This window comes from Sporothrix brasiliensis, assembly GCF_000820605.1.
Source record: "Sporothrix brasiliensis 5110 chromosome Unknown Cont16, whole genome shotgun sequence".
In the NCBI taxonomy this organism is placed as follows: Eukaryota; Fungi; Ascomycota; class Sordariomycetes; order Ophiostomatales; family Ophiostomataceae; genus Sporothrix; species Sporothrix brasiliensis.
Genome location: NW_024467135.1, coordinates 37,964 through 61,959, shown reverse-complemented (window position 1 = coordinate 61,959; position 23,996 = coordinate 37,964). Strand labels below are relative to the sequence as shown.

Below are 23,996 nucleotides of genomic sequence, written 5' to 3'. Positions count from 1 at the left end.
AAGAGTGCGCTCCTCTCCTCCTTCCAACTGCTGGTCCAAACGACGGTGATCGCTATGTCCAACTACCCTCCATACCAAAGCAACCCGGTCCAGCGCCGGCCGGTGCCAGGCCAGGCACAGCAGCAACAACAGCAGCCAACCCCGCCACCGGGTACAACCGCAGCGCCACAACAAGCGCCACAGGTACCGGTTCAGGGGCACGTTCAGGGCCAGGCACCATACCAACAGCCCACCTACCAGACGCCGCATCCTTACCATGGCCAACCTTATCCTCAGCAACAACAGCAATATGTACCACCCAACCCGAACTACCTTGCTCCAGGCACCGGCGAACATGTTCCGGCACTTCCGCCTCGACCGCCTGGAGGTGCCGGCCCCTTTCTCGCCCAAACCTACATGAGTTTCCCCCCGCCGCCCCGCAGTCCGAACCGTCCTCCTGTCCTCCCTCCTCGACCGCAGGCCTCTCCTCAATTGCAACAACAGCGGCAGCAGCAGTACCAGCAGCAGTCGCCCTACAGCTCTCCTGCCCCCTCTGTCGCGCCTGTGCCCGGCTCATACGCGTACAACCAGCAGGCCTTGGCCCAACAGGCCTACTCGGCTCCGCCTGCCGCTGCCAGTCTTGCGCCCTCGCCCTCCGGTGCGTCCGGCGGACATCCGACTCCCGTCCACCAGGAAGTCTACTATCCGCCGCCGCCACCTCTGCCACCCCAGCAGCAGCAACAGCCAGTACAAATCGTCGACCCCAGCGCCGCTGCCACTGGCTACGGCCCCCTTCCTCCTCCTCCTCCTGCTGCCCAGCCGGCCTACAATCCTCATGCTGCTCAACCGACACCACTTCCGCCGCAATACACATCTCCTGTTCAAGGCCAAACCTTTGTTTCTGCAGACAAGCAGCAGACGACAGATCCAGCTGCTGTCCCTGCCTCTGTTCCTCCACCGCCGCCGTTTCATCCCCAAGCCGCCCCTCCTGACGGCCACTCCCAGCAGTATGGCACAAACTACAGCTACTACGATGCCCCGCAAGCCTACCCTTCTCCTGCGAGCCAGTCGGCTCCTACTGTCTCATCCCAAGAGACAGCTGCATCCCCCCTTGCGACCGGCCCAACTGCAGCACCCGCGAATTCCGGCCACGCCAGCGACCCCGTGCAGCAGATGAATACAATGCTGCAATCTATGAACATAGCGTCTGAGGAAGCAACACCAGCAGCACCATCCGAACCAGTTGAGCTGCCGGCATCTACGACTGAGTCGCTCGAGACACCTCACACTGTCCCTCCTGCCCACTCGCCACAGCCAGCGCCATCCCAAGTGGCACCGCAGCTGGCACATGCACAACCGGCACCAGCACCGACCAAGGAGCAAGTCCATGCTGCCTCTCACCCTCAACCGACTCAATCCCACCCTGCTCTGCAGGAGCAAGCACCGACGTATACTCCTCAGCAGGAGCTACTACCCCTGTCGTCCCCTCAGCCGCCTACCCAGCCTGTTGAGCAACCTGCTGCTGCACCTTTGCCTCAACCCGACGCTCATGACCGAGCTTACCCCGACCCGCAATATGCCCATACCAACTACCCCGAGTCCACGTTTGCATCGACAGCCCCGGTCCATGCTATCGCACCCGCCACCACCGCGCCTGCCCCAGAACCCGCCGCTGCCCCCGCCCTGGAAGCGTCTCGCCATATCGAGGTCGATCCGCCGTTCAAGCCTGTCATCAGTTGCATCGACACCCCCATGGCATTCAATACCTGGTGGTACACCCATCCCAACGCCCCGGAGGCCTTTATCTGCAGCAAGTGCTACATGGACTACCTCTACCCCACCCAGTTCCAGAACCACTTTGGCGCACGCTACTACCGCGACGGCATCCGCCGCCGCTGCCGCTTCAAGGTCGACCGCATCACCGACCAGATCCTACCCGACGCACAGGCTACGGGTAGTCTGCAGGGCCTCATCGACTTTATGAACCAGCGTCTCACCATCCCTGACTGCAAGAAGCTGGACGGTGCCAAAGGAGGCCAGGGCCTGAAATGGTTCCGCGCCAAGCACGATGCCATTCCCGGTCTAGTCATCTGTGAGGCCTGTTTCCTGGATGCCGCCTGCATCAGTCCCTTTGCCTACAACTTTGAGCTGTCCCCGCCACACGACAACGCCGCTGAAGTCTGGGCCTGCGACTTTGCCGTGCCTTTTATCCGCAAAGAATTTGACGAGCGCAGCATGAGTAGTGACTGGCCTACGTTTTGCAATGAAGCTAAAGCTCGTCTCGGCATGCTCGCTTGCCCCAAGAGCACCCAGGCCATGATCAGCCTGCGAAAGTGGTTCACCCCCGTGCAAGGCCAGGGCCCAACTGATGCTGTGCTGTGCGCCGCCTGCTACTGCGACCGCGTTTTGAAGACCGGCCAGGAACCGCTGTGGGAGAACATGCCGCACGACCCCATCTTCTCGAAAAAGTACACGAGCGACTGCATTGCCGGCCAGTTCCACATTCTTATGGCATTTTCTGCTGCCGAGGAGAACAAGGCGTGGCCGCTGTTTTGGCGCTCCCTCAACAAGATGGCCTACGAGGAAAAGACCTGCGCTGCCGCGGGCATCAAGGACGGCAAGTGGTTCACTCTGCCCTCCCAGCCCGCCGGTTTCCAAGTCTGCGGCGCCTGCTATGCCGGCATCCTCGAGTCTCTAAATGTTGCCCATTTCTTTGTGCCTCTGATCCATCGACCGGCTCCGGACACGGCCGTCGTGTGCTCGCTGAACGTCAAAGCCCCACGCTTCGGCGCCCAAGTCGACAAGCTCTTGGAGACCTGGTTCACACAGGACTGCGCGTCGATGGACACGTTCAACCAGCGCTACGGTCAGATCCCGCCGTGCTGCCGCGACGTCGACTACACCAACCGCGCCTGGTACGGCTGGCCCGACTGCACCATTTGTGCCGAGTGCTACCTCGAATTCGTCAAGGGCACCGCCCTCGACACAGCGGCCGCCATGCCTATGCACACACCGCAAATCATTGCCGAGGCCCGCATCTGCGAAATGTATAGCCCCCGCATGCGCGGCCTCTACACCGAAGCGTGTGCTCAGAAACCGCCCAACCCGGCCGCCCTTTTGTCGTACTCGGCCCAGCGCCGTCTCGTGTATTGGGAGACCATGCCCATCTGCCGCAACATTGTGGTGCAGGAAGCCTTCCTGGCCAACAACATCGCCATGAGCCGCCTGCAGAGCGTCGCCTACACCGCCGGGGGCAACCTGCAATCCGTGACCAGCAACCACCACGATCACACGTACGGACAAGCCGGCGTTGGCTACGGCTACGACAACATGCAGCAGCTAATCGGTGCGCGCTACAATGTCGAGGCTAACCAAATGTCCTCCCAGCTCGGTGGCAACAAGATTTTGGTCGTTGCGCAGCTCGAGACGAGATGGAAGTCGGTGGAGTAAGGGGCAGGAAGACCCAAAGACGATGTGGCCCATTTTTCAATACATGGCACAAGCGATTAAATGTACGAAGTACGAGATTATGAATTTGAGTACAGCAAAATGTCTTTGGTCGTTTGGGGGCTCCTGCCCATTTCAAAAATGTGCATGCTGAATAACCTATGTGAATGAATGTGGAAGGAAGCATGCTCGCGCCTTCCCTTCCTTTTGTTGACAAACTGACTCTCCGCCAGTGGCACCTTCCGTCTCTAGCAGCATTTATTGCTGATTGTCGTTCGGCTTCTCCTCGCTCCCGTTGCCGCTCCCGCTGCCGCCCCACACCGGCTGCTCGCCTTGGCCTGGACGCTGCTGGCCGAGGTGCTCCATGTGCTCGGCCGTCTGCTCGTAGTCGATGAGAGCCTGACCGTTCTTGTCGTACCGGCGGGGCTCCTCGCGCGCCACCTTGACGACCGTGAACACACCGCGCCAGCCGGTGACTTTGTGGAAGATGTTGTCCATCTCCTCAAGCGACCGGTAGGCCGTCTCCGGGTAGAAGAAGTACACGCACGGGAACATGAACGCGTTGATGACTGCAAAGATAATGTACGTCTGGTAGCCAATGTTGTTGAACGACACGGGCGTGATCATGACCACCATAAAGTTGAAAATCCAGTTGGCAGACGTCGAGAGGGCGTTGGCGGGTGCGCGTGTCTGGAGCGAAGTGATCTCGGCTGGGTACAGCCACGTCATGCCGAGCCAGCCAACGGCGAAGAACGTGTTAAAGACAAACAAAAACACGATGGCTGTGATTTGGGCGCCCTTGTTGCCTTCCGTGTGTGCGTTGACGCCCGCCAGGATCGCCATCGTGATCGCCTGACCAGCCGCGCCGAACAGCATCAGCTTGCGACGACCAACGCGTTCAACAAGGAAGTAAGCGGGCCACGATGCGAGGAAGTACTCCGTGCCATTTCTTAGGATGTCAGCGATGAAATGAAGCAATTGGGAGTTCGTTTAAGGTTTTTTTTTTTTTTTTTTTTTTTTTTTTGAATCGTTTCCTTTTTACAGTGATAAATACTTACAGCGCAGCCAAAAGTCGTGACATGAACGGAGACATTCCGAGCTTTGAGTAGATGACAGCCGCATAATACGTTATGAGGTTGATGCCGCTGATTTGCTGGAATACCTGGTTGGTGTAGGCCAGGATCGTGCGGTGGAGGTTGCGGTCGCGGCCCTTGTAATCGAAGAGTGAGGCAAATGTGCCCTTGGACATTTCCACTACGGTGTCCTTGATTTCAGCAAATTCGTTGTGCAGCGCGTGGTCGTTAACATCCTTGTCGTTCAGAGCGGCAAGCACCTCTAGCGCTTCGTCCTCGCGGCCCTTGAGAATCAGCCACCGGGGCGACTCGGGCAGGAAAGGAATGAATATCAGGATGAAGATGCAGAAGACAATCTGGAACGCCAACGGGAACCGCCAGGCCACAGACCCGGGCGCAAACGACAGGCCCAGGTCTAAAAAATATGAAATCATGATACCGCACGTGATCAGAGCGCCCTCGACCATGACCAGCTTGCCGCGCTTGTGTGAACGTGAGATTTCAGATTGCCATGTCGGGACCGTCGATGTGTTAAAGCCGTTGCCGAAGCCCGTGATGATGCGACCAATGATAAAGTGTTCAATCGAAAAAGCCGACGCCTGCAGTGCAGCACCGACAACCATGATGGAAGTACCGAGCATAATCATGCGCTTGCGGCCGAGAGGGTTGCTGATGAAGATGGTAATGACAGAGCCCAGGAAACAGCCTAGATTGTAGGACGCCACGGCAATGCCCTGATACGTCGACCGCCGCGACGACTCTGCGCCGCCAACTGAGTCAGGGTTGATGATGGGGAACTGTTCCAGGAAGACACTGAGCGTGAGGATGCCGCCCATGACGCCCTGATCTGTGAAGCGACGCTGTGTGTCAGTGCATATTGTGGCTTGTGGTATGTGGCGTGTATGGGGAGCCATGTCGCGGTTTAGGGAGGAACCCACCATAGCCAAAGAGGAGGAAGTCGCAGCCGGCGACAGTGCTGACCGCCCAGTTGAGGGCGTTGCCCCGAAGGCCGAGGAACTTTTTCACCATGGTGTCGCCGTCGGGGATAGGATGTATGTATGCGTCTATGTAAAAAGCAACTGCTTATCGCGTCGATTATGTTGACCAGTTGCAACTATTGATATGCAGACGTGCGGACGCGGGCGTTGCTGTTCTTTTAAAACCCAGAAAAAAAATACAAAACAAAATAAACATAAAAAAAAAATGCCACGTTGCGGGATCTGACGTGGGAAACAATGAATGTTAAATACTTTTCGATCGACTTCAGTTCTCGCGCCGCGCTCCATCACCTCGTGTTTCTCCCGAATGCCGATCCGCTCGGCATGGGCCCGTCCAGGGAAAATTCAGAGCAAAATTGGGTACCACGAAATAACATGGATACATGCCAGAATAGGAAACACTCTTGCAAATGAACGACATTGACAGTGCGGTAGCAACCACAAAGACGCCCGTCAAGACGTGACAATCACAATTAAAACTGGGGATTGGCCCCTGCTCCATGTTTTTCCCCCATCTTGGCCACAAGTGACGTCAAGTGCTTAAGAAATGCGGAGCGAAGTGGCAACCTGACTCCGCAATTTTGGGTATTTCAGTGAGGATTTTTATTTTCTCTGGGTCATTGCCCTGCATTTTTTTTATAAAAAAAGAAAAAAGAAAAATCTCTGTGAAATCGATTTTTTCGACATTTAATTTGTTCTATCGTTTCGGTCCTCGCCTCCGGTTCGTCGCCAAATGAGAGCCCTAGTGCTGGCCGGACGCGGAGTGACAAGGAAAATGAAGCAGGTACCTCTGACGCGGCGATCAGCATTGTCGGCTAACCGTACCAAAAGCCTAGTCGCAGGCGTCGACATCTTGGAGGTCGTGTAAGCCGGATTGCCGAAAACGGTAATCCGAAAATCACGTGCTCGATGCTAAACGTAGAGTAGGAACGACCGGCGAGGTTGAAAAGTGAATATGAAGGGCCATTTGACATTATGATGGTCGGTATTTCACCTAGGATGGTTTGCTTTGCTTTTCCCGTAGACGAACTTTACACCCGACCACGTCAAATCCCTAGTGCATGAACATTTACCATTAGATATATCTGAAGACAGCAATGCTTCGCATCAACTTGATGCCTCGTCGAAGAATTCGAGGGCGCGGTCACCATGGAAAAGAGGTCGAACTGAAGCTCTACCAATCAAGAAATTAGTATGACCCCCTGATTTTGAAGAACGACGGGATACGGGGTATATTGTGCCGGGGCATGCTGCCTCGGAGGACGGAAGGCGGTGAACCGCTGTGGGTATCGGGCGCATATTCCTCACGAGACAGAGGGTCCAGTACTAGTAGCTGCCTGGGCACACGGGGTATAAAAAGGAATATTCGGGTAGATAAGTTATTTACCGCTGCCAGATGGATGTGGGCAAACGGTTTTTTAGGGTCCTCGGTCAAGAACAAGCAAAATTCCATGCATATATGTTCTCCTGGTGGAGCAGACAGGGTATTGTTTGTCGGCTGTCTTTTGGCCACAACATAACCAGGTGTGAGAAAAAAGGCCGTTAGACAACCCGTTCTACGGTAGCTACATATTCTACCGGTTTGTCTTCGGTCATGAACTAGAACCAGAGGTAGGCTGCATTGCAATGCTCAGTCGGACGCTGCCAGAGCAGTCACGCATGTTCAGCCAACTTGTCCAAACGAAATCCCGGCCCTTCGCATATTGCTCCTGGCGGTAGTCTCGTCGTCTTCGGAATGTGTTGAGGGACATAAAACGGCACGGAATTGGACGGCAGGCAGTAGGGCTGGACCGTGACCGACCACACCCATCATTGAATATGTGGCACGTTCCGGGTAGTTAGCTGCATGTCTCTGTCTTACCGCCGTGTCACGTACCTTGTATTGCTTTCCATATCGAAAAATTCGTTCTCTGAAACAGCTTTGGACCTCCGCGACGCGTTTCTCCTTTGGTGTAGTTTGTAAAAAGAGCAAGTCTACATAAAGGGAGGGCCGTCGTCGGTCTGTTGTTGGCTAGGGAAGGTGCGCAGTTTGATGCTGCCGCTTGTGATTGGCCAGGTTGCTTACAACGGTGAATTTGGTGCAAGATTGCTCCGCCAGCAGAGATTCACAGACATCAGCCTTTGCTGTTGATGGGCATGCCGCAGCGCATCCGGGTGTGCGACGGGACAGGGTTCTCGCGGAGCAAACTCTGCGGGATTGCACATCCTTTTAGATTTGTTCTAGACCCCTTAGTACATGGAGTGCTTTGGCTCACTGGCAATTGTATGACGCTTTCTAGGTCGGCTGTTCGTCTACTCTGGCGGAAGGAGTCAATGTAAAAGCACTTGCGATCTGACCTGTTATCTCGCAAGCTCGCGCCTTCCGTACGCATTTGGGAAGGCCCGGACGCTTCTGTGGCTTGGGAGGCTTGAGAACATTGGCAGCCGCTGGAGCGCGCCTCATTGGTGCCGTTTTGGGGTCCTTTTAGCGGGCCGGGTTGGAAGTGCTTCTACCGAACATAAATACGTTTCCCCATCCTCCACTCACCCACCCGATTGAACCCGGTGCCCATCCCCACCAATTGCCCCAGACTAACTTCTGACGTCCTCCTCGTCTATTCTCTTTTTCAACCCTCTCTTTTCGGCAGGGATCTCCTCCGGTTTTCCCAAACAGGAAGCTCACCGAATCGAATAAGCACCCTCCGAGACAGCTTGTCCGCAAAGCCGGGGATAGAAGGGAAACAAAACGGGCTGTGGAGACACTCGTAAACGTACAATGGGGGAGTATTCGTGGCACCTTATGGCAGGCAAATACGTGCCAATGTAGCGATGCTTGCCTCTCACCTTCATTTCGGTCGTCTGGTGCGAATGGCCGAGTACACCAAAACGGCCATACCGCACTAAGTTTGCGGCGCACGAGGAGGAGCGGACTCAAACTGGCGATTTGCGGAGAGCAAGGTCGCATCTCCCATTTACTACTACTCCGTACGACTCCATATTTCAGAGTTGACAATATAGACGGCGTACATTTTTCTCCACGCATACGCTCATATTCTGCACCTGTCGATCCTTCCTACCCCAGATTTCGCCTCCATATCCACGGCTTGTCAAATTGGTTCCGGTCCTTTTGTCGGTCCATTGTGTGCATTTCAGCCTCTCGGCAAGTTCAGCATTGCCATTGTTGACTAATTTCCCAAAAGGGTATCCCACGCCCATCCCGGCCATCGAGACATTTAGGTCGAGGTGGACATGATACGGTCCTCGTCCTATTTTGTTCAATGACCCGTACTCGAATGCTCCATAAAGGTGTAATGTCCAACAATGCCAAGGTAAGGCGGGAGCTATGTTACACCCATTGTCGTTTTGGATGGATACAGCAGGTGCGATGGCCGACCCACATGCCCGCGTGTGATAGAAGTCTGTTTTTAAACCTCCTCGAATGCCATCCCAAAACACGCTCGGCGTCGATTCCGGTGCAATTTAAATACCTTTTCGTTTCTGACTTCACCATACTCTCAACACATCAAGCAGGTGCAAAGACGGGTGGTGTCAAACGTGTATAGTGGTAGCAACACAGCTAACGTGTTTTGCAGCGGGCAAACCGTCTCCTCTCCCGAAGATTAGACAGGAGCGATTGATGACTGTGGCAGCAACATCCACACAATAATAGCAAAGCGCCGCGGCGGCAGTGACAGCTCTGGGCATGAAAGAATCTCCTGGTATCCCGTCGTGGAAGCAGAGACGTTGAGTCACGTCTCGAAAACCTATCTAAAGCATCGACAACCTCGATGCTGGTAACGCAACATCCACAAAACTTCGCGTCATAAAGTCAGAAGATGACCACCGCGGCAAACGTATCCGCTCCTGTCAAAGTCAACTCCCGTTCTTGTCACCCTAAGAGCACACCCACTCGCTTTCTCGGATGATAGTGTATGGCGGTGGCTTGTCGTACGAGAAGGTACGTGAACGTGACTTGCGACCCTCCTTGGAGAAATGAGAACATGTGCCACTGATTTACGCCACTACGTGGCGTCACCTACGTAAAGTTTACCTCGTCACATCCACGTTCTAGACAATACAAATGTCACGCTCAGCGCTGCATAGCTCAACCCGGAGGAGGATATGGCTAACTATTCCAACCCTTACAACGCAGGACCTTTCCGGATCAGTGGGACGAGAGAAGGCCTCACTTCTTTATCATGCCGCCGGCCTGTCCATGACTGTCATACTGGCCGCTGGGGTGGGGGGTGGTGATTTCAAGCACCTTCTAGGAATGAAACCTCAACGAGAATATGAAACGGCCAGCATGCAGAGCATCATCGCAACCAATGTGCCAGGAGAAAAACAACCGGACGTCAAAGCAAACCAAAGGGAGTCGATGAAGGACCGGACGCCATGGATTATAGACCCAGAACCGCTCTTTCGAATATCCCACCCTATCACCGTATCCATCCGGCGCTCAGACACTGCAGAAGTGAAGTTTGTTTCCTTAATTTATGACTTTTCAAGTCAACCAAGGCTTGTTCCACGAGACAGGTGGCCTGACCTGGTCATACACCCTCTAGGACAAGCAGCGTCAAAGATCTGCTCCAGGTGTCTGTGGACACGGGTTCGTTTGTCACCGATAGGCATAAGTCTGTATGTCGCCATTGTGTCGGACAGTTCGACTCGAGATACTACATTGACGGCTGACGTGTTTCGACACTATGCCGGGAAGCAAGAAAAGGCTCTTCATCGACAGCACAATCACGAAGCGATCGATGGACAGGTGCATCCTTGAGCACCTGCAAACCATTGGTTGCTGGGAGGTTTATCACAACAGTGTCTTCTATGACAACACTAAATCAAGATAGTGCGAGAACGGGCATTGTCAAAAGAAGTCGGAGCTAGGGATGCTTCTTTTCCATCATTCGGGACTTCGCGGCGTGTACATGAGCCCCCGGGGAAAACCATGAAAAAAAAACGTTCAAAGTTGTTCCAAGACGAGGCGTAGCTGCGAATAAATACAGTCGTTTTGGAGAAGAGCATGCAGCGGCCCTCTGTCGACAGGCATCCGCTTCACAATACAAATAGTCCACACCCCATTGGCCGTTTCTTCATGTTTTGCAAACATCGAGCAACGCACATCAGAGAGGCGGCGCAGCGTGGAGGCATGACTGGCACGGGAAAAAAGAATCCCCAAATCCTGGGTAAGTGTTACTCCGTGCGGAGAGAAAGAGCGAGCCAATGAGGGCCCGGTTTGCGACAAAATTAGCCAATGAGAGACTACCTTTAGAAAGTTTCATACGAATGGTGGACGCAGCGTACGCTGACAGTCCTTGGTCACCTGCATCGGCTGGAACAGAACTGGCAGAGCGGACGCAGCAGCGCGAGTGCATAGCGGGGAAGACGGCTGTCTGCAACGGCATGTGGCGGACGCCAGGCGCAAGCCAGCAGGGGACATGCAGTCGCTCCACAGGTCCTGGGGACTACTGAGCACTACGGCGTTTTATTTCTCCCAGTCCTGGACCTATCGTTTTTCTTTCTTGCTCTGTACCCAACAGCGCATTCTATGCCATGCCGTCACCTGTGTACAACAGCCCCATCTTGCTCCAAACTACTGGGAGAAGCGATTCAAGTAGCATGCCCGCCAGCACACCATCCAATGGCATGGCGGGGATCCGTCCCAGTGCCCGTTTGGCGTGCCTGTGGCCCTTCCGGCGCCATGTACTCAGCGAGGCTCCTGGGGTCTTGCCGGTCTAGGCTGTCGTTTTGCCGTCATGTTTTTCCCACACCCGATCGTCATTGATGGGCCATCGTTTTCGAGAGGGGGAAGTTGTATATGAAGACACGCGGTATCTCGTTCTCTCGATCATGGTTTCCAACAATGTTTGTCTCCTCTATTTGTCTCCTACATGCCGTCCGCACTCTGCTAATGCCTATTCGACCATACTCGTGACACCTGCTCGTGCCTTCTGTACACAACCACCCTCCCACTAAAACCCCCACAAGCCACCCCCCACATTACACAACATCGCCCAAAATGAGCTCTGCACCAACTGAGCCTGCCGCCAACGGCAACAGCAACGGCGCCTCGTCCGACAATGCCTCGCGCTTCGACCCCAACTTCACCGCCCACGTCATCGGCCTCATGGCCGCCGAGACCAAGCCGCGCCACCGAGAAATCCTGTCGTCGCTGATCAAGCACCTGCACGACTTCTGCCGCGAGATCGAGCTGAAGCAGGAAGAGTGGGTCATTGGCGTCAACTACGTCAACTCCATTGGCCAGGCCTACAGGAAGAACCGCAACGAGGCATGGCGCGTGTGCGACATCCTGGGCGTCGAGTCGCTGGTCGACGAGATCAACCACAAGGTCGCCAGCGCCGACGGCAAGCAGCCCACGTCGTCCACCATCCTCGGCCCCTTCTGGTCGCCCGACACACCCTTCCGCGACCTCGGCGCGTCCGTCGTCCAGGACATGCCCAAGGACGGCCAGCTGACCTACTTCCACGGCGTCATGCAGGACGTCGAGACCGGCAAGGGCATCCCCAACGCGGTCTTTGACATGTGGCAGGCCAGCACCAACGGCAAGTACGACACCTTTGACCCGGACAACCAGTCCCGCCACAACCTGCGCGGCAAGTTCCGCACCGACGCCGACGGCCGGTACTACTTTTACTGCCTCAAGCCCACCGAGTATGCCATCGACACGTCTGGTCCCTCGGCCGATCTGCTGCGCATCATGGGCCGCCACCCGTACCGCCCGGCCCACATTCACGTCATGGCAACGCACGACGATTACATTGGTGTGACTGCCCAGCTGTACCCCAGCGATGACCCGTACCTCGAGACCGACACCGCCTGCGCCGTCAAGGACGACCTGATCCTCAACTTCAAGCCGGCCGCTAAGGACGAGCCCCAGGGCGCCACGCTGGACTGCGAGTACAACATTTTCCTGCTGTCCAAGAAGTACAAGCCCGAGTCGACCATGTTGATGGAGAATGCAAACCAGAACAAGTTCTAGGAGGCGAGTCTGGTTGTGTCCTGCGTCGTGTGTTTCTGGATAGAGTAGGAGAACGAAAACTCGTCTACCGAGCGACGTGCGAGTTGAACATGTATGATCCATATTGCTTTTCTCTCATCATTAGCGTACAAATTGAATATGTGAACGATTGTCCTCTCCGCTTTGCCCGCGTAAAACTTGCCGGTCGTATTGTGGTCCGGCTTGGTCATACGTTTGGTCGATTCTGGCCACCGTCGTCTCAACACTAGACATGCAAGGCACCAGAATGCAAGGGCCGGCCAGTCCGTAATCCAACCGCCGTCTGTCTCATTCGCAGGACCGTCGCCCGCCCCTGGCCCTAAATCTCCAGTAGAGTCGCCGCCAGCGTCAACGCGCCCGGAATTGCCTGCACATACAGGATCCGTTTGCTCGAGGTGGCCGCCCCAAACAGGCCTGCCACCACAATGCAGCCCTGGAAAAAGACCAGGATCTGCGAGCCGAACGACGCCACCGGGTGCACCAAGCCCCAGAACAGGCCCGCCGCCAAAAATCCATTGTACAGGCCCATGTTGGCCGCCAGCGGGCGACTCTTCTCGGCAAAGTCGGCCGTCAGCTTAAACGACTTGCGCCCGCGGGGGGTCGTCCACAAAAACATTTCAAGCACAAGGATATAGACGTGCAGGAGGCCGAGCAGCGTCGACAGCGTGCCAGAGATGGAGAGCGACATCGTGGTGGTAGGTGGGGGACGGGAGGGACGACGAGGTTGTCGGACTGTGAGGAAGGGCTTGTCGATTGGATGTGGCGGCCTTTGTTAAGTCGAGTTGGGGAGAGCAAGAATCGAGTCAGAAAAGACGCAGGGCCTCACTCTGCTCTTGCGTTATGGCCGCTAAAGCCAGCTGAAACAATGGAATATTACAGTGCATACGGTAAGTAAACTGTGTCGCTTATTAACACCCCTGAACCCGACCGTCGCAGGGAAGCTAGTTCACTTAGTTCAGCCACTTAATTCAGGGTCCAAAGCCAATATTCGAAAGTAAATAGATCGAAAGTAATAAATTGTAAACAAGGCTATTCGTCAGTCTGTAGTTGAATATACCAAATAAATCCGAAGGGTATTTAGTGGCTAACGCACGAAGACAAATCATGTCAAAAGTGGAAAGAAAGCTATGGACAAAAATCTCCCAGTCGACCGTCACCCTATTGTCCCTCAGACGCCCCTCTCCCCTACTCTGCGGCAACCGCCTCGGCCTCAACTTCCTTGATCTCGTCGACGGCCGGCGCTTTGTTCTCCTTGTTCTCGCCGATGCTCTCCTTCTTGGCCGCAGCCGCCGCCGCTGTCAGGGTGGTCACGTGAGCAGCCAGCTCAGCTTCCTTGGCCTGTGAGGCCGTCAGCTTCGACTTGGTCGAGTCGTGCGCCGCCTTCGTCTCCTTATGCGCAGCAGCCTCCTTCTCGAGGTCCGACTTGGTGGCGGCGTGTGCCGCCTTCTCAGCCTCGATGGCGCTGGTGGTCCCCTTGTGGGCAGCGACCTCCTTCTCCAGGTCGGCCTTGGCAGCAGCATGTGCCGCGACCTCCTTCTCAAGATCCGCCTTGGACGTCGCGTGGGCTGCTACTTCCTTCTCCAGGTCCTCCTTGGAGGACGCATGCGCAGTCTTCTCGTCCTCGAGCGATGACTCGGCGGCAGCAACAGCGCTGGCCTTGGTCGCAACCTCAGCCTGCGCCTTCTCCGTCTCAGCCTTGGCCGCGGCAAGCGCAGCCTTGGCCTCGGCCAGCTCGGTCTGGGTGGCCGTGGCGCTGCTCTCAGCCGTGCTCAGCTTGCCTGTAAGGGTTTCAATCTGGGCCTTGAGATCGGCGACCTGGGCAGCGGATGCCTCGGTGGCGGATGTGGCAGAGGCAGCGGCAGCCTCAGAGGCCTTCTTCTCCGCCGCAACCTGCGCCTTGAGCTCCTCGACCTGAGCAGCGGCGGCAGAAGCACTGCTCTCGGCTGCAGCCAGCTTGGTGTTGAGGGCTTGAATCTGGGCCTTGAGGTCGGCAATCTGAGCGGCAGAGGCCTCACTGGCCGACGTAGCCGATGCCGTAGCGACCGCGACGTTCTTCTTCTCGGCCTCGAGCTGCGCCTTGAGTTGGACGACCTCAGCAGAAGCAGCGGCAGCGGCTGTCTTGTCCGCCTCGGCAGCCTTGGCTGCCGCAGCGGCGGCCGCAGCCTTCTTCTCCGCCTCCTCCTCCGCCTCGGCCAGGCTTGCCTTTGCCGCCGTCAGGTCGGTCGACAGCTGGGCCACGTTGGCCTCGAGCTCGGCAGTCTTCGAAGAAGCAGCGGCGTGCGCCGCCTCGAGCTCCTGGTGTTTTGTCGTGGCCGTCGTCAGGTCCGTCTTGAGCTGCGTCACCTCGGCCTCGTGCGTCGACACCAGAGCATCGCGCTCGCTCCGGGCGGCGGCAGCCTCCTTCTTTGCGCTTTCGACATTTGCGGTGAGCTCGGCCTTCTCCTTGGCATGGCTCGCGGTCAGGGAAGTTGACGACGTCGACGATTCGTCCGCCTGTGCCTGCAGCTTCTTGATCTGCTCGTCTTTGCTAGTCGCCTGCTCCGTGGCCTCCTCGAGCTTCTTCTGAAGCTCCGTCAGCGTCGCCCGAAGCTCGTCCGCCTCACCGGTGTCGCGCGACAAATAGCTTCCCATGACGTGCCTGTTCGTGGTGCGTGTGTGTGCTTGTGTGGTTTGTGGTGAAGAAGATGACATGCGACTCCTTGAGAAACGGCAAAATAAAAGTTGCGTGTCGTACTACATAAATGACTGCGCAATAAAATTTTGCCAACATGTGCTTGGAGCGGTATGCACATAACCGTGTCAGCGTTTCCGAAGCTACGAAGTACAGTGGATGAGGTAGCACTGCCAGTGGGGTCGCGATGGAGCACTGAGACCACAACTGCGAAAACCAGCTCACGCCTTGTGCAAAAGTGACTTAGCGCCCCTACAGAGGCCCGCAGCGACAGTGACGATCATTCACAAGGGGCTGGGTGCGGTGGCTCGTGTGCTGGGGGCTGGGAGCTTTCCGTACGCATCGACGACACACCGCCATTGATGAACAATTGTGACGTACACCCGCTTCAACCGTTGGATGGGAGATGCAACACCATGGTCAGGACAAACAGTGAGAAAGGCTGAAAGATAAATAAAAAGGCTGTATTTTCAGCCACCAAAAATGTGATGGTTGTTTGTGTTCGGTTTTTTATATTTTTTTTTAAAAAAAAATGTACTTCATCACATTTAATGAAAAATCTTAAAATCGCGTTGTTAAGCACAGACATGAATTGTGACACTGTTATTTTGTTGTACTTGTTTCTTTTCATTCTGAACCGCGACAATATTCACGTTAAACCAGAAAACGTATGTACCCCACATGACAAATGGTTATATACAAGACCAAACTTCCGTAATAATTTCTGATCACACCTCTTGATTCCGGATAATCACTTTGATATCGTTTCCGGCAGCAACGGCCTCAAACGCATCCTTGGCCCGCGACATGGGAAAGCTCGCCGTGATGAGAGGCGCAATATCCACGACGCCACGGCCTAGCATCTCGATTGCCGAGGGGAAACACGACGCCGTATACCTTGTGATGCCGCGCACATCGAGCTCCTTGTTGGTGATGGCAATGGTCGGGAAGATATTGGTCTGGATGTGGCCCAGGCCGACCTGAAGGTACACACCGCCGTCCTTGCAGATGGCCACGCCGTGAAGCATGGAGTCTTGCGCACCACTGGCCTCGATGACGCGGTCGACACCGCCCTCGTCAGCCAGCCCGACCTCGTCCAGAATGGCATCCATGCGTGCTTGGGCGACCATCCATGCCTTGTCCCCAGGTGTCGTGTAATCATGAGAGGCGCTCCCACTGCCATCGGTCCCATTCGTTCCGGTGCCGTTGGTGTCGCTCTGTCTTGGAGACACATCTGGGAGACTGTCGATTTGGAAGACATGGTCGATGATGGGCCGCCCAGTCAGTGGGGATTTGTATGCTTTGGCAAACTCGACCCTTGATGGCTTGATATCAAACGCAACGATCCTCCGGGCGGAGTAAGCGTGTGCCACAGCCGCCGTGATCAGACCGATCGGGCCGCAACCGCTGTCTATCGTATTAGTAGGACAAACAACAGCGTATCAGCTCCGTTCTCTGGGGCAAGGCTGGGTCTCACAAAATAGCAATCGTCTGGTGGGCACGGAGGTCGGCACGTTTGCCGATTTGCACGCCGATCTGGGCAATCAGTAAACAGAACAACGGCATTTAGCTTCATCATACAGGAAGGCATGACTCACTGCCAATGGTTGTATGCTACCTGCGACGTCCCAAGGCACGGATTTGGGAATTTTGGGTGCCATGTCGACCGGCAGCACGTAGAAGCGGGAGAGAGTGCCATGCACGCCGGGCGTGCCGCAGTAGCGGATGGTCGTGCAGATGTTCATGCGCCCGCCCTTGCAGTTGACGCATTTTTGGCAAGGCAAACCGGGTTCCACGGCCACGTGGTCACCCACTGCATGCGTGGTCACTGCCGCACCCACGGCCTCGATGATACCCGCCGCCTCGTGGCCCATGACTGATGGCGCGCCTATGGGCCGGCCCCCAACACCGCCGTTGCAGTACGAGTGCATGTCGGAGCCACAGATGCCATTGGCCATGACGCGCACTAGAACGCTGTCCGGTCTCAACAGGGGCAGGGTCACTGGCTCAATGGAAATGGTGCGCGTCTTCACGAGCAGGCAAGACGTGTTGGCCGGCAGGTTGAGAGCCAGGACGTTGTCGGGCTGCAGGTCCTGTTGCTTTCCATGGTGCTGGTGGTGGGTGGTGTGGTTGTCAACGTGCGCCATTTTGGCGAATGGGGGGATAGGAAGGTGCAACAAATGCAAAATGGTGCAACCCTGACCACGAGACGAACTGCGAGTTGTGGCTGATGGCAACGTGCTCAGCAAGGTGCAGGGCGGCGTAGTGTGACAGACAAATGAGATTGGACAGAAATCAAATGAAAATCAAAGTCCGAGGAGCCTGCGTTGTGATTTCTGATAGGACCTGTAATTCTGTGCCGTGCCAGTATGTCGTTTCCTTGGAGCTTCCCTGGAGTATTTTTATTAGTTTGAGCCCGGGGGAAGCGGCGAGTGCAGTAGAGCTAAAACCCAAGAGAGTTGCAGCATTGTTGTGCATGCGACCTCACCTGTGTCGTTTGCCTTTTGATTTATTCTTCCGCCGCCCTTGTTCTCGCTGCCGGTCATCGGTGCGGAGAATTCCAAGGCGTGCTTTAATGTTGCCTAAGTGGGACCCAGGACCAGTCCAAACTCAGTGAGGGCCAGGTCCAGGTCGGTGGAAAGCTGACCGACGCGGCCGTTCACATGACCGGCTGCAGATGCAGAAATACGGCACGGACACGCCTCGGGACGGGCGAAATGCACTGTTTTGTCGTGTTCATGGAGGTGCCAGGAAGTGGTATCATGCTTGTCTGATTTTTCTTACTTGGCTGCTTGCTGCTTGGTTGAGACATGCATTGTCCGCGCGGATTTACGCAATGAAAGCCCATAAATTTATGTAATGGTGCGAGAAGCTGCAGTAGCTGTAAGCGAAGCGTGGTGGGCGTGGGGGCCACCGCTTTCTCACACGACCACGCGGAAGGACCGCTTGTACGGCGATGGCCCTGATGTTGCAGCCGATAGGAGAATTCCGTACCTTTAACGATTGCGTGGCTTTCGAAACTGATAATGGACCGCAACAAACTGTCATAGTCGGAGGTCAATTCTCGATAGTAATATAATGATATTTAACTAATAGAGGGTATGTGACCGCCATTCTCTAACGAGTGAGAAACTACGCGGCAAAGAGATTATGAAGCGAGACGCGGCTTCGATGCATGCCGAGTTGGACGAGTACAGGTGTGACTTGGGGAGCGATGCAATGCCACCATCGACAGAAGAACAAGTACATCCGATGGTGCCCATGACATTGTTGTCGTTCTCGCGGCGTGCTTCCCGCCCACCAACTCACACAGAGTCTCAAACGGCCGGTCGTTGACGGCGCCAATCACAAAGAAGGTGTCCTTTGTCGGAAACGGCGCATATGGTACCAGTGTCGGGTGCCCAGTGCCCCAGCGCTGCGCCTCTTTCTCGAGGTTCGGCCACGATATGTCGACGTTGGCCATGATGCTGACCGTGCTTTCAAGTAGCGACATGTCAACGTGTTGTCCAATGCCCCCAAACGGCTGAGGGTCACATCCCGTTGGTGGAGTGCCGTAAGAATTGCTCCGTGAAGGTATAAGCCAGTGCACTGGCTCACGGGCCCAACACCAGGCATGGGTGGCACACTATACGGCTCACCCGTGATGTGCAAAAGGCTACCTTTGGCCGCACCGATCACATCACTACCGGCGCGGCTGTCGTATGGACATGTGGAAACGTACCCGGATATGCTGGCCAGAATACACTGTTCAAAGACTGCAGTTTCGGTCATCCTGTGGCTAGCGAGACCAAGGCCCTGGTCGAGTCCGTTGCCAAGGAGAAGACGAGTTACGGTCAAGCGACATCGGCGAGAATGATGAAGAAGACTGTGCAAGAATGCAGCAAGTTGACGGGGCTGGGACAATATTGGGAAAAGAGAAGGCAACACCGTCGCATCACGAAATCCTCGCAGGCCGTGTCCTAAGCTCCCACTTCGATGACAGCTTAGTCAAGTTGTTACAATAGAGCACCATTGAGCATTTCTTTGTCCGCCCAAGTCCAAAGCGGTGTCTATAGCATACGTCAAGAAGACGACGACGATGAGGTTGACGAGGAGGATGACGACAACTACGACAACGGTACTTTCATCGACAATAAAGGAGCGGCTAAAGCCAAGGACAAAGAGGCAAAAGAGGCAAGCCAAGGGCAAAGAGGCAGGTTCTGCCGTGCAAAGCCACAACAACATGACGGCACGCTCGACTTTGCCCGAGACTACTTTTCTCCCACGGCGGACGCTGACAGACTCAGCAACTTAATTTCCGAGATCTTTGCCGAGTCGTACCTTTCCTCTCTCCATTCTCTTGAGCGTCTGATTAATAAAGTCAAGTTCAAGGCCACCATAGCATTGATTAAGCCGACGGAAGGCGATCGTCTCCGAGTCCGCGATGTCAAGCCTCCACGGAATGGAGGGCATGCTTTTGGCCACTCCCCGGCACTCGCTCACTGTAAGTCAAGGTCACTAATATGCTGCATCTCCGTCTTCCTCGGTGTTTCTTTGGTATTGTTGTGTGACGGGCTGCAATAGAAGTACTCATGCTAACAATAAATATAGGCACAGCTCCGGGACACCGTCTCAAAAAGGTCTGGTGGTCAGTACAGGATTTTTGGAGTGATTGACGAGATATGCACCTACCATTTTATTGCAAAGCAGCCCGCTGGTCTGCCTTTCAACAGCGTTTCCTCCGAGATGACTCGCAACATCGCAGTGGCTGTCGGCGACGAGTTAACTTTCATCGTGAATCTCTGGCCTGGGCCACTCAGCGACGTCACATGTCTGCGAATATCAAAAAGTTCCGGTTTCTCACACAGAGTCGGAAACGAGCTGATGAAGATCGCTATTTGGAACCTTGGTGGATATGCATATTACTTACAGGTCCCCATATGTCAAGAAGCACCCGGGAAACAACCTCTCCATGCGGATATCGGTGTAACTTTTGGAACCCGAGATGTTCCAAAACTTTTCAATTTTGCCGGAAGTCTCGCAAAATCTAGTCAAGGTGTGTCGAGCTGAGTTGTCGCGTAGCGTGCGGTTCTACGTTGGCGACAAGGGTGAATACTCAGCTGTCACAGTAACGGTTGGGCCGCTCTGTCCGGATAACGTTAGCTCCCAGCACTGCACTTCGCAGCGACTTCGAATCTGGTTCGCTACCCAATCTTGGTATCCCGTCCCTCGACCGTGGATGGTCCCTGTCGCAGACGCGCTGTTGCAAATGTTTGTGGACACTGGAGGCGTTAAGGTTGTTGGATTATTGAGGGATATCGAGATGATGTGCCGTCTACTAAATATACCAAATGTGCCAATTTCCCCTCCGTTGTCGTTTATGCGCGCGTAAAAAAGTGTATACGGGTCTACATACGACGCCCTCAAACCAATACTACAACAACTAAGAATTCACCCTAGATAACCTCACGTTCCTTAATTACAGTTGCTATCTCCCTTTTTCTGGTCAAATATCACTCGTTCTCCGAATCACAACTTCCCACTCACGTTCGTGTCTGGCGGTTGACCCTCTTCGCCTGTTTCTTCTTCTACCACGATGTCATTGTCCATTCGACACTCAACAAAACACCTCTCTCCCGGTCGCGACTTCCCACCAACGCTCTCGTAACGTGGTTGACCCCTTCCTCCCACTTCCAACGCGCGGCTCGCGGAGTCCTCTTCCGCTACGGTACTATGACCCAACAAATCCATATCCGGCTCGGTCGCGACTTTGTCCTGAACATTTGTGCCAGTCCATGTTTCTTCCGCTAGACCTGTGCGAAAGTAGAACTATCGCTAGTTTTAGCATCTCATCTCTTCTCCAACTGCGCCGACCAGTGACCCAGGCGAATTTCTCACCAACTCACTTTTACAAGTCGCCGACCCGAGCAACGACATCGTCACATGTATCCGATTTTCTTGCCATTGACGTCCATTTGACTCGTCACCGACGACTGGTCCAAAAGCGTGCCCACCCAAAGCTGATGCTTGCAATTTTGACACACATGACATCGCTCTCACGGTTCGTTTCTCGCCCCCTCGCCCCCCCTGCGGTACATCATGCATGCTAACATGCTGCAAACAGGACGCACGATGCATCTTACCACCCACGATTCTGTCGTCTGCATACCAGACTCCCAGGAGACCCGCGAGATACCTGATAGCCAAGAAACGGTTTCTCGATTTTTTTCGTCGTCAATTTTCGACAACGATTGCGACGATAGCCACGTGGATGTGAACCGGGGCAGTGAGCTCGGGCAATCGCCGGCACGGTAGCCGAGTACTGGCAGGCACCTACCGTGCACATGACTCTCACTTTACATTCCTCACCGATTTATTTCTTATTTTATTTTCTTTCACACGGAAATCTATTGTATACTTCAATACTGCTTGCTACCGAATATTTCCATTTCTCAATCGAGAATAACGGCAATGTATTCGGGCAATCTTTGGTCATGAAGTATGTCTGCTATCAATCACGAGCCATACAACCGAATCTACCATGAAATGAATGATTATAATACGAAGCAAGGAACAATAAGCACTGTCCATAACTCTGTGGTTTTACATTTGTGTTTTCTCTCTTACGCAATAATGGAGGCGCCGGTCACATGGAAGGAAACACGCGAAAAATTTCGACCCAGAGTACCCCGTTTCGGCTTTTGGATACGGCAATATTAAAGTAAAAGGAACGGAGTGTAAAAGTAATTGATACCGAATATATTACTTCGGCTCGTGTATACGGCAATGGAGGTTAATACGTACAAATTTGATGGAATATACGTCCAGTGACTTGCCCGTTTTTCAACCACTAGATGCGGCTAAATGGTGGTGATTCGTATCCCTGAACGGAAGTCCTACCCGACGGTCCTAGCCTTGGAAGACTAATTACAGTTGAGTTATATAAGAATCAACACCTGGCTTTATATTGTAACCTGCACTATATCCACGGACATAGAAAAGACAATAAGTCATGCACTCCAGGAAAGGCTTCGCATCGGCAACTAAGATCGGTAATACCCAAATAAGAATACTGGCGAACCTGTACTCTATTTTTGGGCTCTTCGGAAACATGGTTTATTTTAGAATTATACTCCAAAGCAATGTTAAGTGCTTTTATTTTATCAACCTCATGACTAGCTCCCCAAGTGTGTATATAACATCACACGTCCGCCTCTCCGTGGACGAATGGTAAGTCCTCGAAAATCATCACGCAACGAATTTCATACAAATTTACTATTTACTAAATTTATAACAGAATGTTGTTTTGGTCATTGGTCACCGTCGTGGCGTCCGCGGCCTTTGCCGCTGGCGCGTCGCTTAAGCCGGTCACGAGCTTCGGCGCGAACCCAACGAGTATACAAATGTATCTCTATGTTCCGGACAAAGTCGCGGAGAAACCAGCCATCATTGTCGCAGTGAGTCATACAAAGACAAAATCCCTCGGGTAGGACAGTGTATGGAGTACTTATTCGAAATTAGCTGCACCCGTGCGGGGGATCCGCAACAGGATGGTATTCGCAGACAAAACTGCCTTCATATGCAGACAAGAACGGCTTCATTCTGATCTATCCCGGTACGACGCATATGAGCAACGTAAGCGTCGACATCCCTGTCCGATTTGTGGCTTTCTCCGAAATATGTGTTTCTTAACTCTTTCTTTTTCTCTGCCTTTAGTGTTGGGATGTCCAGAACCCCGCAAGTCTCACGCACAACGGTGGCGGCGATGCTGGTGGCATTATCAGCATGGTCAATTACACCCTGGCCAAGTACAACGGCGATGCGTCCAAGGTCTACGTTATGGGCGGCTCGTCCGGTGCAATGATGACCAACGTGATGGCGGGCTCCTACCCGGATGTCTTCGAAGCTGGCGCAGCATTCTCCGGCGTTGCGCATGCCTGTTTTGCCGGAGCGGCGGGCGCAACGCCCATGTCGCCCAACCAGACCTGCGCACAGGGCCAGATTTCTCACTCGGCGAAGCAATGGGGTGACTTCGTGCGCAACTCGTACCCTGGATATACGGGTCGGCGGCCACGGATGCAAATCTTCCACGGCCTGGCCGACACTTTGGTTCGCCCGGCATGTGCGGAGCAAGCCTTGTTGCAGTGGTCTAACGTACTGGGCGTGGAGCTCTCCAAAAACGTTACAGGCGTCCCCTCTGCAGCATACACACAAGAGGTCTATGGAGATGGTACCAAGCTGCAAGGTTTCTTCGGGAAAGGCGTTGGCCATATCGCGCCAGTGAATGAGCCGCTGATGCTAAAATTTTTTGGCATTACTCAATAAGTAAATGTTTAGTAGGCTGTGCGTCCTGTCAGGACGGCCATGTTGCAAGGAGAGATGGACTTTGGTACAACAAAAAATGGTGTATAGTTCAGACATTTGTTCCTCATCAAATTCAGACCGACAGGACGCGACAAAATCACCACGTATGAACTTGGATGAGCCTTTTTGTTGTTTTTCAGCACCCGTACGTGGAACTCACAAATTTACAATTAGCTATTTTTTCCTGGCTCTGTCTCACCCTTGAAAATAAATACATTTATATTAAAGGTCTTCGGTAGTGGACTATTGAAATCCTCATGTCTGTCGAGCACGTTGCTGTGGCTGTCATTTTCGCTGCACGACTGCACCATGACGGCGCGCATCCAAAAGCCTGTGACGGACTCGGTCGTCGTTTCATTCGCCGTCACGACCACATCGTATCGCTGGCCCATGCTGATGGACACGCTCTCAGCTGCATACTTCACAATCGGCAAGGGGAAATCCACACACTGCAATTTCAATACATTTCTTCTAGCCTGTGCTCT

At 54.2% G+C, this 23,996-nt stretch overlaps 9 protein-coding genes across 9 annotated transcripts; 3 read left to right on the top strand and 6 right to left on the bottom strand.

The window, feature by feature from the left end:
- Window positions 1–54: 54 nt before the first annotated feature.
- SPBR_04063 (uncharacterized protein) lies at window positions 55–3,429 on the top strand (the record flags this gene model as incomplete). The annotated part of the gene is made up of 1 exon (XM_040762347.1): window positions 55–3,429. One exon carries the CDS (start codon window positions 55–57, stop codon window positions 3,427–3,429), a length of 3,375 nt encoding a protein of 1,124 aa, XP_040621302.1.
- A 255-nt stretch (window positions 3,430–3,684) lies between these two features.
- SPBR_04474 (uncharacterized protein) lies at window positions 3,685–4,269 on the bottom strand (the record flags this gene model as incomplete). The annotated part of the gene is made up of 1 exon (XM_040762757.1): window positions 3,685–4,269. One exon carries the CDS (start codon window positions 4,267–4,269, stop codon window positions 3,685–3,687), a length of 585 nt encoding a protein of 194 aa, XP_040621301.1.
- Window positions 4,270–4,480: 211 nt separating this feature from the next.
- SPBR_04333 (uncharacterized protein) lies at window positions 4,481–5,528 on the bottom strand (the record flags this gene model as incomplete). Its single annotated transcript, XM_040762616.1, has 2 exons — window positions 4,481–5,346; window positions 5,438–5,528. The coding sequence occupies 2 exons, from the start codon at window positions 5,526–5,528 to the stop codon at window positions 4,481–4,483; spliced, it is 957 nt and encodes a 318-aa protein (XP_040621300.1).
- A 5,970-nt stretch (window positions 5,529–11,498) lies between these two features.
- Window positions 11,499–12,479, top strand: SPBR_04352 (catechol 1,2-dioxygenase; the record flags this gene model as incomplete). Its single annotated transcript, XM_040762635.1, has 1 exon — window positions 11,499–12,479. One exon carries the CDS (start codon window positions 11,499–11,501, stop codon window positions 12,477–12,479), a length of 981 nt encoding a protein of 326 aa, XP_040621299.1.
- Window positions 12,480–12,816: 337 nt separating this feature from the next.
- Window positions 12,817–13,185, bottom strand: SPBR_04514 (uncharacterized protein; the record flags this gene model as incomplete). The annotated part of the gene is made up of 1 exon (XM_040762797.1): window positions 12,817–13,185. One exon carries the CDS (start codon window positions 13,183–13,185, stop codon window positions 12,817–12,819), a length of 369 nt encoding a protein of 122 aa, XP_040621298.1.
- A 497-nt stretch (window positions 13,186–13,682) lies between these two features.
- SPBR_04240 (uncharacterized protein) lies at window positions 13,683–15,128 on the bottom strand (the record flags this gene model as incomplete). Its single annotated transcript, XM_040762523.1, has 1 exon — window positions 13,683–15,128. One exon carries the CDS (start codon window positions 15,126–15,128, stop codon window positions 13,683–13,685), a length of 1,446 nt encoding a protein of 481 aa, XP_040621297.1.
- Window positions 15,129–15,896: 768 nt separating this feature from the next.
- On the bottom strand, window positions 15,897–17,315 carry SPBR_04248 (xylitol dehydrogenase; the record flags this gene model as incomplete). Its single annotated transcript, XM_040762531.1, has 2 exons — window positions 15,897–16,579; window positions 16,787–17,315. 2 exons carry the CDS (start codon window positions 17,313–17,315, stop codon window positions 15,897–15,899), a joined length of 1,212 nt encoding a protein of 403 aa, XP_040621296.1.
- Window positions 17,316–17,750: 435 nt separating this feature from the next.
- On the bottom strand, window positions 17,751–18,661 carry SPBR_09171 (uncharacterized protein; the record flags this gene model as incomplete). Its single annotated transcript, XM_040767297.1, has 2 exons — window positions 17,751–17,890; window positions 18,478–18,661. 2 exons carry the CDS (start codon window positions 18,659–18,661, stop codon window positions 17,751–17,753), a joined length of 324 nt encoding a protein of 107 aa, XP_040621295.1.
- A 3,784-nt stretch (window positions 18,662–22,445) lies between these two features.
- On the top strand, window positions 22,446–23,472 carry SPBR_04337 (feruloyl esterase B precursor; the record flags this gene model as incomplete). Its single annotated transcript, XM_040762620.1, has 2 exons — window positions 22,446–22,604; window positions 22,864–23,472. 2 exons carry the CDS (start codon window positions 22,446–22,448, stop codon window positions 23,470–23,472), a joined length of 768 nt encoding a protein of 255 aa, XP_040621294.1.
- Between the last annotated feature and the right edge of the window lie 524 nt (window positions 23,473–23,996).